This window comes from Myxine glutinosa, chromosome 13 (genome assembly GCF_964187855.1).
Source record: "Myxine glutinosa chromosome 13, kmMyxGlut1.1, whole genome shotgun sequence".
Classification (NCBI taxonomy): Eukaryota; Metazoa; Chordata; class Myxini; order Myxiniformes; family Myxinidae; genus Myxine; species Myxine glutinosa.
The window spans coordinates 42,215,070-42,228,642 of record NC_136273.1 but is presented as its reverse complement, the minus strand read 5'-3'; the positions used below and the strand labels follow the sequence as shown (position 1 = coordinate 42,228,642).

Genomic DNA, 13,573 nt, shown 5'->3' with positions numbered 1-13,573 from the left:
ATGAAACCATGTTGGGTATGGTTGAGGGAAGAAGAGGAAGAGACAGGTATTGTTTATACTTGATTGTTTGGATAAAAGCTGCATCCAGGATGTCTCTTCCAGGGCTTCGGAAAGCTGTGCAGGATAGGGATGATTGGAGAAATCTGATCATGAATGTCACCCAAAGTCAGCCATGACTAGTATTAGCTTTGGCGTGTGGACGAGCGACTGTTGGCCGATGCACCACCCATGTGGAAGTACATCCACATTTTTTTCCAAATCTCCCTTGGGCAAGTATTAAACAATGCTAACGACCCTTAGGAATTGGGTTATGCATCAAAACAAGGTCACAAATGGGTCTTAAGTGGGCTGGTGGCCACATCCCACATCGCACTTGAAACCATGGCTGGGAGAAATGACATATGAGGAGGAACCAATAAACAAAGAATAAATGAACCATTTACAATCCACATATAATGTGATAATTGCCAGAAAATTGGACAGGTAATGGGATTCATCAATCATATGTGAAAACTCATTTAAGCACCTGTATTAGCTTAATATCATTGCCGCTTACATGGAGGCCCAGCAAGTCGAGACGACTTTGATGTGTTATGTGGCGACGTCTGATCTGTGGGGGACGCGATAAGCATATAATGCCTTAAGCATGTCGGGTTTCCTCAAAAACTTCTTCCAGTTTAGTAGTGATTGTTTAAAGAGGTAATCGTACATTGGACAGAATTGACTGAATCGTTTGTGGTTATAATTTTTTTTTTTGCATCTGGTTGGTGGGCTACATGAAATGCCACGCTCAGGTATTTATACACCTTAACACAGAATTTGTGCAAGGTGGGAAACCCCCTTGGGGAGGGGGGGGCAAAGTAAGTTGCAACAACTTCCGTCGTGTGACCCTTAGTCTCTCTGGCAGGTTTGACTAAGATTGAATGAGTAACGACCAAACAAGAAGACGACATGCAGAGCACGATACTTGCAAATTCCCCCACTCCCCAAAAAAGGTTACCATTGATCCAGCAAATTGTCAATTTCATCAAGATTAAAATTGACGATCTTGATCAAAGCTCGGGTCAATATGATGAAAAGTGATGATTTTTCAGATGAAAATTGATCATTTTAGAAGTTTGCTCTGGAGTTGACCTTTGACCTCAATAATAGTTGGTTTCCCAATTCAGTGACTCAATGTGCAAATATTGTTCACCTTTCAAGTCAATCGGATGAAAATTGATGGTTTTTCAGATGAGAATTGATGATTTTGGAAGTTTGACCTTGAGTTGACCTTTACCTTTTGACCGCAAATAGTTGGTTTCCAATTTAGTGACTCGATATACAAATGCTGTTCAATTTTTAAGTCAATTGGATGAAAAATGGCGATTTTAGAAATTGGACCTCCAGATAACCTTTGATCTCAAAATCAATGGGCTTCTCAATTGTGACGACCACTACAACTTGGTGAAGTTTCATGACGATCGGTTTAAAACTGTGACCTGCAGGCGAGTGACAAACAGATGAAAAATAAACAGACAGAATAACAAACGCAACCGACCAATATACTTGAAACATCTTCGATTTTTTTTTTGTATACTGAATCGAGGCTCGCTAAAGAGCTAACATTTATTTCACAAACAAATCAACCAGACAAACAAAATATATAAAAAGAGGGAGAGGAAGACAAGATGGGGAGAGAAGGGGAAGCACACAAACACAACATTTGAGAGCAGGGAGAAGTGTGGGAGGGAGAGGGCTTGGGGGGAGGAGGCGTGGGAAGGGGGGGGGGTGGGGGGAGAGAGGTATAAAACACAATTTGTTTTGCAAGTAATGAATGATTCGCAGCCAGACAGACACCAAATTGCATATTGTAGTATCGTAAGCAAGGGCGGATCCGGTCTCGGGTGAAATTTTACCCGTTTCCCGGAAAGCTTCCAAGGGCAAATAAACCCTGTATCTCCGCACGTGTCCACTTTTATTCCCGAGGTGACCGTTCATTTCCACTCACGTGCCAGTGTGGGAGGTCAATGAAGGAGTGTTTTTGTTTTGCCAAACCATAAGCAAATAAATGTCAATTTGCATCATCGATGATCTGCTCTACTCTTTTTATTACTTACTCGTGATCTGGTGTTGTCGCTGTGGGGGTGAGTAGGTGTGTGTGTGTGTGTGTGTTTGTTGTTACCCTCGCCAGAGGAGAGGGTATTGCATTTGAGTCCGTTTGTTTGTCTGTCTGTCTGTCCGCACAGAATAAATACGATTTTCTCTGCAACCGTTGGTCCGATTGACAGGAATTTTTCACCATAGGTGCAACTCCACCTGTACAATTTTCTAATGATAATTATGATGTCATCAGTCATGTGGTTCGGCCGCCATCTTGGAAAAACCGAAAAACTTTGTACCTCTATATCTCCGAAAGTGCTGAACAGAAAAAAATTGAGACATGGCTCATTGTAAAGAACTCTCCATGGGGAATAAAATATGTTAATGATGATGTCATAGGTGCCTCCATTATGACGTCATAATTCGACAAGTACAAAAATTCATCCGATGAAGATGAAATTTCTTGAGCATAATCTAGGAATAAATTAGTTTAGAAAAAGACTAATGATGACGTCATCGGTCACGTGGTTCGGCCGCCATATTTGATTTAACACAAAGCCTTAAAAACCACTGAAAATACATCCTGGCGAGGGTTTGCAATCTCCGATTGCTCTTTTTCTTGTTGTTTATGTGTTTCCGGAGCACGGACATGGCTCGTGTCTGGGTTGGACATGATGAGTACACACACACATATAAACAAAGAATTCCTCTGGGGGTAGAGGGATTGTGCCCTTGACATGACCCTGAGTACCCACAGCATGTATGCAAAACTTGGTGGTGATTGGTCCAGGGGTGTGGATTCTTACTATAATTCACCAAATGTCTGTCTGTCCGTCCGTTCCCAGGTACCGCAAAAACGGCTGAACTGATGGCAACGAAATTTTGGGTGGGTAATCCTGGGACCCCCTGGAGTAAAATAGGCCATATTGTTTTTCAAATTTTTCCAATTTTCCAAACACGATGGAATAATATTTACCGATATGAACAGTGATGCGGCTTTTATTGAAATTCTACAAATAGTTTAGATTTTGATGATTTGCGTGTGATATGATTTAACGGATGTTTATATAAATCGTTTAAAATATAAAAAAGCCTTCGATTTCCGATATTTTGCCTTTTCATGTGGGCCTCCAAATTGAAGCCCCGCCCGTAGGGTGGGAACCGTTGCTGGTGAATATAAATCAAAGAAAAGGCTTCACACACACACACACACACACACACACACACACACACACACACACACACACACATTGATTTTTTCTTCTTCTGCTCTTCCGTCTCCACTCCTTTCCTCTCCGCTCCCCCTTCTTTCCTCTGCTTTCCTCTTTTCATAATACAAAATTAAATGATGCATTGTTTACAACAAGTGAATTGTGGATAAAACAGATATGGGCTAAATGGACTCTTCCTTTTGTGTGGTTACCTTGCATGCAAGGAGCTGAGTACACTTCTACTAATTACACCATCATGGTGAAAGAGAATGTATAGATAAATAATGCCAGAGGCACAATAAAAGAAAAGGGAAGACACAAAAAAAAAGAGTGAAAGTCGTTTAATGGATGGAGTTGTGGTTGTACGTGTGATGAGAGTGAAAACTGTGGAATCACAAAATGATGGACTCATCATAGAAATACTGTCAACAAGTACTCGCTATAATGATCCATTGGGACAAAGAAAGAACAAGAACACGAGAAGACAAAAAAAGCAGACAACAAAATAAAAGGTCCACTATTATTTGAACCAACACCAAAGCTACAGAACTTTCGCATAAAAGACAATCTTAACGATTCCAAACTCGGTTGTTTACGAAGGGACTTTGTTGTCTCATGGCTCAATCAGGAAGCAGTGCAATTCGCCTTTTAAAGATTTGAGAGATTGATGAAAGCCTCGCTCGTGAAGCAGTGTCGTTTTGTGTCGGCAGACAAATGGTGCGATTGATTGATGGTAATTAGGCCACACACTTTCACTCCGAATCTATCATTGGGCTGACAGCATAGTTTAAAGGTACGCACACTCGCCTACAAGCTGTCTTCCCTAGGTTTGAATCCTGACCCAGCTATAAACTGTCATCCTGGTGTTACACAGGCAGGGTGATTCATCAATGTGTGTGCTGTCCCCCGATGGATGTTAATTGGGCATCCCATATGCTAGCATTCGTTGGTGGACTTTAAAGATCCCACAGTGTCATTCTCGAAGAGTCGGCGGCACCATGAATAAATTCAAAATTCCTGCCCTAACCAGCAGAGGGCGTTGCATGGATCAACGGCACAGCCGCACCCTCAGCCAATAATGCTACCCCGCATCCTTCTGCTGCATACGAACGAAGAAGAAGAATCTATCGTTAATAATTGCTTTTCTATTGATACATCGGTGAGTGAGCTCAGTTCTACACATTGGGCTCAGCTCAGCTCTTACAGACAAGATGGATTTCTGAGAAATGTGAATGTTGTGCATTTTTGGGTAAAAGTTGGGAACCTCACTTTTTAACATAATTAGGGTATGCTAAATTCGATTAACCCGGTTCCCAAGGCAAATTTTGAGTTTTCCACCTTCTAATTAGCATAAACAAAATGGCCGCCAAATTGCCATTTTTGGACAATTTCTTTGAACAAGCATTTATATATCATGTATATACAAGCAGCTCTTTAACTTTAAAACTTTTACCCCAAAATGCACATATAAGCTTATACATGGCCTTTTTTCATAAATACGTCTAGTCTATATTATGGTTGGCGACATATTGAAAGAGACATTCAAACTGATATTGAAATTGGACACTATAAAATGGGAAATGGTTTTAATAAGACAATGTTTCATACAATCATTTATTCTAAAGTTAAGTATACATGGACATGAAGCACAAACATTCAGGAATGTCACACATGTTGTTTTGCCAAACTACATCAAATTCATACAAGGGGTCTGATCATCACTCTGTTGCTGATAGGCACACATTGATGTGCACCTCAACTCTGAATAGCGACACATGCAGCGTCGAGTCTTGCATTGCTTCTGGCATGCACAGCAAATCATCTCGAGGCAACTTTCCGGGATTGGACTCGGTGACATCAGAATAGGCTCTAGTCCTGAATCACCACGTTTCACTCCCTTTTACACAAGTGCAGGAAGGTCAGGTATGGCACAATGAGCATTTCTCCATACCATGGCTTGATAGTGTACTCGCATCAAATGGAAATTAAGAGCATCACTTGTCGGTGACATTGCTTCTGGTTTACCAGTCTTGGAGAACAACATATGTGGTGCTGAATCAACAGAGGAACCCTCAAAATTCTCAAAATTCGGTTTGGGAACCGGGTCAATCGAATTCAGCATACCCTAGTTATGTTAAAAAGTGAGGTTCCCAACCTTTACCCAAAAATGCACCATGAAGCTTACAAATGGCCTTTTTCCATAAACCCGTCTAGTCTATTATAGTGAGGCTTAAGTCAGGAAATCATTTTTACTAGCCGAAACCCGTGGAACATCCACGGAAGGGGAGGATGTGGTGTATGGATAGAGTGTACCATTATGGATGGCATAGGGGATTTGCTTGTCCGAGTAAGAGTTAGGAAGAAAGATGAGAATGAAGAGTGCGTATATGAACAACGATCGCCGACACCGGCACAAATGCATGCTCTGGATTGTCCACTCAGTGGACGGCTTGCTGTCCCCTTCGACTGTCCAATCAGCGGACGGCTTGCTTCGCCTTCGCCCAGCAGACGCCAATACGATGGCGTCGTAAGATGGCGTCATATCGGCAGTTAATCGGATGCTTTTTGGCCCCAACGTCGGCTAATTCAGCATTTTCGAGTATGGCTGTATGTGATAAACAAAGAGCGCGGTTCGTAGATCGTAAATCCATTAGTGCCGTGGGCATCGGGTCACTGGGTGCGGCGTAAAAGGGATAACAAAGTCGAGTCCTTACGCTATTATTATATAGATTACTCAGTGATAAAAAAAGGATTCTTTCTGTAAATCTCTTCAATTGGAGTACATAAAAGGCTTGTACGTATTCTTGACTTTCGATGGAGGTTTTAATAAGTAGATGCATGTTCAAAGTGTTTAAATTACAAATAATGTCAGAAATGGTTTGTATATAAATATAGTTGTATAAAACATGTAAATGGGTCTTTGTATTTGCGGGTGGTTGACCGAATGAGGGGTCTGGCCTGCAGTCGAGGAGGTGTGACGCGTGAGGAGGAACGATTGATGTCGGATTCCAGGGACTCAGCCGTTTCTATGGTGACATGACCGACAGCAGGCTGTGCGGTAGTACCAATGGCCACAGAGTTTCACCTTGATCACCAGGGCGCAGTTTGCAGAAGCCTTGTCTTGGCAGCGATCTTCTAAACAGGGTGGGCCACAGGGACACAAAGACAGAAGGTGTTACCGAAAAGATTACGAACCACATCACCTGAAAGGTTTCTGTCAGGCCGAGCACTGTTTTTGGTCCACTTCCGGCACCACAATGGAGCATAGGCACCCGCGGAACTACGTAACTTCCGGTTAGTGCACCCTTCGCGACAACAGTCACGTGATTGGATACGTTGAAAACAAACCACAAAAGGGCACGTGTTTCGGCTTACTTCCGGTAGTCTCGCCCTCACCCATATTTGGATTTGACTCCGTAAATTATTTGCACCAAATACTTCTTTCTGGTTCAATGATTTCCTCATGAAATTTTACTTTCATTTCGAACAAACCAATTGTCACATTTTTATTCAGAAGGTAACTGTGAATGTTACAAATTACCATTGTCAGCGATTTATAAATGCTTACAGGAACCGGAAATCTGCCATTGGCCACAAACACTTGATTGCTCATTGGCTGGAACTTCATAATGGGATTTTTTTTTTTTGTTGTATGCAAGATCGACGCTCGTGTAAAAGCTAACATTAATCACGAGAAGGCAAACTGACACATAAAACATAAGATAAAGGGAGCGGGAGACAAGATGGGGAGAGAGAGGGAAGCACACAAGTACAACATTTGAGAGCAGGGACATCAGGAGATCTGTGGGAGAGAGAGGGGTTGGGGGGAGGACGCACGGGAAGGGGGGGGAGAGGTATAAAACACATTGACACTGCTAGGACTTCCAGGACAGAAGTTGGTATTTCAAAAACGTGGATCTGGGGTGAATTAGCGGGGGTCGAAAAGATCAAGGTTTTGGATGGGGGAAGATAAGAGATGGTGGTGAACAGCTGTTTTAAAGACCTGGAGGGAGGAGTGGGATTGACGAGAGTGAGGGAGTTTGAGTGAGGGAGTTTGAATAAAGGAATGAGGGAGTGAGGATCGACTTGGAACCAAGGAAATGGTTTTAAAATGAGGCATCAAGAGTGAAGTTTTTGCAGTGGAAATTCAGGCAGCGTGAGATGGCTGATAATTAACGATAAATTATTCAAGATGATTATATTTAAACATTATGAAGAGCATGTGGTTCACATGAAAGAGTGGTAAAGGAAGACTCACACGGAGGCCCGTGTCATGTGACGTCACCATGGGGATTTACCACAAACGGCAGTGTGCACTGGTCACGTTAATAAACACCTGGTGTTGATGATGTGTTTTATTTTTGTGGCCAAACACATTTAATTGGAAAGAGAATTCTGGGTGAAGTTATGGCTCTCTTGCTTAAGGTGAGGTGGGACCAGGTGGAGGTAGGGGGCTGTGGAGGTATACATTTGCCATTGCATAATTGATGCACAGCCTGACAGGACATTCGCTTCTGAGCTGTCTATCCTGGATTTGAATCTCAACAACTATAAACTCTCATCCTGGTGCTTCGTATGAAGGGCAAGGCATCAATGTGTGCGTCATTTATCGGCGTCAAACGGGAGGACCCATCTGCTGGCATTGGTTGGTGGATGTTAAAATTCCCAGTGTTTTTTAAGAGGGAGGAGTAGACGAGTTATCTCCGTCACCTGCAACCAATTACAAATTCCTGCTCTGACTGACTGTTGGGAAAGCAATGGCAAACCACCCATCATAACCAAACAACCCATCATACCCAAACCACCCATCATACCCAAACAACCCATCATACCCAAACAACCCATCATAACCAAACCACCCATCATACCCAAACCACCCATCATACCCAAACCACCCATCATACCCAAACCACCCATCATAACCAAACCACCCATCATACCCAAACCACCCATCATACCCAAACCACCCATCATACCCAAACCACCCATCATAACCAAACCACCCATCATAACCAAACCACCCATCATACCCAAACCACCCATCATACCCAAACCACCCATCATACCCAAACAACCCATCATAACCAAACAACCCATCATACCCAAACCACCCATCATAACCAAACCACCCATCATAACCAAACCACCCATCATAACCAAACCACCCATCATACCCAAACCACCCATCATACCCAAACCACCCATCATAACCAAACCACCCATCATACCCAAACCACCCATCATACCCAAACCACCCATCATACCCAAACCACCCATCATAACCAAACCACCCATCATAACCAAACCACCCATCATACCCAAACCACCCATCATACCCAAACCACCCATCATAACCAAACCACCCATCATAACCAAACCACCCATCATAACCAAACCACCCATCATACCCAAACCACCCATCATAACCAAACCACCCATCATAACCAAACCACCCATCATACCCAAACCACCCATCATACCCAAACCACCCATCATACCCAAACAACCCATCATAACCAAACCACCCAGAATAACCAAACCACCCAGTATAACCAAACAACCCAGAATAACCAAACCATCCAGTATAACCAAACAACCCAAAATAACCAAACCACCCAGTATAACCAAACAACCCATCATAACCAAACAACCCATCATACCCAAACCACCCATCATACCCAAACCACCCAGTATAACCAAACCACCCATCATAACCAAACCACCCATCATACCCAAACCACCCATCATAACCAAACCACCCAGTATAACCAAACCACCCATCATAACCAAACCACCCATCATACCCAAACCACCCAGTATAACCAAACCACCCATCATAACCAAACCACCCAGTATAACCAAACCACCCATCATACCCAAACCACCCATCATACCCAAACAACCCATCATAACCAAACAACCCATCATAACCAAACAACCCATCATACCCAAACCACCCATCATACCCAAACCACCCATCATACCCAAACAACCCATCATAACCAAACAACCCATCATACCCAAACCACCCATCATAACCAAACCACCCATCATAACCAAACCACCCATCATAACCAAACCACCCATCATAACCAAACCACCCATCATACCCAAACCACCCATCATACCCAAAACAACCATCATACCCAAACAACCCATCATAACCAAACCACCCAGAATAACCAAACCACCCAGAATAACCAAACCACCCAGTATAACCAAACAACCCAGAATAACCAAACCACCCAGTATAACCAAACAACCCAAAATAACCAAACCACCCAGTATAACCAAACAACCCATCATACCCAAACCACCCATCATACCCAAACCACCCAGTATAACCAAACCACCCATCATAACCAAACCACCCATCATACCCAAACCACCCAGTATAACCAAACCACCCATCATAACCAAACCACCCATCATACCCAAACCACCCAGTATAACCAAACCACCCATCATACCCAAACCACCCATCATACCCAAACCACCCAGTATAACCAAACCACCCATCATAACCAAACCACCCATCATACCCAAACCACCCAGTATAACCAAACCACCCATCATAACCAAACCACCCAGTATAACCAAACAACCCATCATACCCAAACCACCCATCATACCCAAACCACCCAGTATAACCAAACCACCCATCATAACCAAACCACCCATCATACCCAAACCACCCAGTATAACCAAACCACCCATCATAACCAAACCACCCATCATACCCAAACCACCCAGTATAACCAAACCACCCATCATACCCAAACCACCCATCATACCCAAACCACCCAGTATAACCAAACCACCCATCATAACCAAACCACCCATCATACCCAAACCACCCAGTATAACCAAACCACCCATCATAACCAAACCACCCAGTATAACCAAACCTGAAACCACCCATCATAACCAAACCACCCAGTATAACCAAACCATCCATCATAACCAAACCACCCAGTATAACCAAACCTGAAACCACCCATCATAACCAAACCACCCATCATACCCAAACCACCCAGTATAACCAAACCACCCATCATAACCAAACCACCCAGTATAACCAAACAACCCATCATAACCAAACAACCCATCATACCCAAACCACCCAGTATAACCAAACCACCCATCATAACCAAACCACCCATCATAACCAAACCACCCATCATACCCAAACCACTCATCATAACCAAACCACCCATCATACCCAAACCACCCAGTATAACCAAACCACCCATCATAACCAAACCACCCAGTATAACCAAACCACCCATCATAACCAAACCACCCAGTATAACCAAACCACCCATCATAACCAAACCACCCATCATAACCAAACCACCCATCATAACCAAACCACCCATCATACCCAAACCACCCATCATAACCAAACCACCCATCATAACCAAACCACCCATCATACCCAAACCACCCATCATACCCAAACCACCCATCATACCCAAACAACCCATCATAACCAAACAACCCATCATACCCAAACCACCCATCATAACCAAACCACCCATCATAACCAAACCACCCATCATAACCAAACCACCCATCATACCCAAACCACCCATCATACCCAAACCACCCATCATAACCAAACCACCCATCATAACCAAACCACCCATCATACCCAAACCACCCATCATACCCAAACAACCCATCATACCCAAACAACCCATCATACCCAAACAACCCATCATACCCAAACAACCCATTATACCCAAACCACCCATCATAACCAAACCACCCATCATACCCAAACCACCCATCATACCCAAACAACCCATCATAACCAAACAACCCATCATACCCAAACAACCCATCATAACCAAACCACCCAGTATAACCAAACCACCCATCATAACCAAACCACCCATCATACCCAAACCACCCATCATAACCAAACAACCCATCATAACCAAACAACCCATTATACCCAAACCACCCATCATAACCAAACCACCCATCATACCCAAACCACCCATCATACCCAAACAACCCATCATAACCAAACAACCCATCATACCCAAACCACCCATCATAACCAAACAACCCATCATACCCAAACCACCCATCATACCCAAACCACCCATCATAACCAAACCACCCATCATACCCAAACCACCCATCATACCCAAACAACCCATCATAACCAAACAACCCATCATACCCAAACCACCCATCATAACCAAACAACCCATCATACCCAAACCACCCATCATAACCAAACCACCCATCATAACCAAACCACCCATCATACCCAAACCACCCATCATACCCAAACCACCCATCATACCCAAACAACCCATCATAACCAAACAACCCATCATACCCAAACCACCCAGAATAACCAAACCACCCAGAATAACCAAACCACTCAGAATAACCAAACAACCCAGAATAACCAAATCACCCAGTATAACCAAACAACCCATCATAACCAAACAACCCATCATACCCAAACCACCCATCATAACCAAACCACCCATCATAACCAAACCACCCATCATAACCAAACCACCCATCATAACCAAACCACCCTTCATAACCAAACCACCCATCATAACCAAACCACCCATCATACCCAAACCACCCATCATACCCAAACAACCCATCATAACCAAACCACCCATCATAACCAAACAACCCATCATACCCAAACCACCCATCATAACCAAACAACCCATCATACCCAAACCACCCATCATAACCAAACCACCCATCATAACCAAACCACCCATCATACCCAAACCACCCATCATACCCAAACCACCCAGAATAACCAAACCACCCAGAATAACCAAACCACCCAGAATAACCAAACCACCCAGAATAACCAAACCACCCAGAATAACCAAACCACCCAGTATAACCAAACAACCCAGAATAACCAAACCACCCAGTATAACCAAACAACCCAAAATAACCAAACCACCCAGTATAACCAAACAACCCATCATAACCAAACAACCCATCATACCCAAACCACCCATCATACCCAAACCACCCAGTATAACCAAACCACCCATCATAACCAAACCACCCAGTATAACCAAACCACCCATCATAACCAAACCACCCAGTATAACCAAACCACCCATCATAACCAAACCACCCATCATACCCAAACCACCCAGTATAACCAAACCACCCATCACAACCAAACCACCCAGTATAACCAAACCTGAAACCACCCATCATAACCAAACCACCCAGTATAACCAAACCACCCATCATAACCAAACCACCCAGTATAACCAAACCTGAAACCACCCATCATAACCAAACCACCCATCATACCCAAACCACCCAGTATAACCAAACAACCCATCATAACCAAACCACCCATCATAACCAAACCACCCAGTATAACCAAACAACCCATCATAACCAAACCACCCAGTATAACCAAACCACCCATCATAACCAAACCACCCAGTATAACCAAACCACCCATCATAACCAAACCACCCATCATAACCAAACCACCCATGATAACCAAACCACCCATCATAACCAAACCACCCAGTATAACCAAACCACCCATCATAACCAAACCACCCATCATACCCAAACCACCCATCATAACCAAACCACCCAGTATAACCAAACCACCCATCATAACCAAACCACCCATCATAACCAAACCACCCATCATACCCAAACCACCCAGTATAACCAAACCACCCATCATACCCAAACCACCCATCATACCCAAACCACCCATCATACCCAAACCACCCATCATAACCAAACCACCCATCATAACCAAACCACCCATCATACCCAAACCACCCATCATAACCAAACCACCCGTCATAACCAAACCACCAGTCATACCCAAACCACCCATCATAACCAAACCACCCATCATACCCAAACCACCCATCATAACCAAACCACCCATCATACCCAAACCACCCATCATACCCAAACCACCCATCATAACCAAACCACCCATCATACCCAAACCACCCATCATACCCAAACCACCCATCATACCCAAACCACCCATCATAACCAAACCACCCATCATACCCAAACCACCCATCATACCCAAACGACCCAGAATAACCAAACCACCCAGTATAACCAAACCACCCATCATAACCAAACCACCCATCATAACCAAACCACCCAGTATAACCAAACCACCCAGTATAACCAAACCACCCCAGTATAACCAAACCACCCCAGTATAACCAAACCACCCCAGTATAACCAAACCACCCAGTATAACCAAACCACCCAGTATA

At 43.7% G+C, this 13,573-nt stretch overlaps 1 protein-coding gene across 1 annotated transcript in view; it reads right to left on the bottom strand.

Annotated features, from left to right (window-relative positions):
* Positions 1–5,955: 5,955 nt before the first annotated feature.
* Positions 5,956–13,573, bottom strand: part of ADAMTSL2 (ADAMTS like 2) — a 123,185-nt gene continuing 115,567 nt past the window's right edge. Inside the window, 1 exon segment of the mRNA XM_078767006.1 lies at positions 5,956–6,428. Within this exon segment, the coding sequence (XP_078623132.1) occupies positions 6,310–6,428 (119 nt within the window). The 3' untranslated portion in view covers positions 5,956–6,309.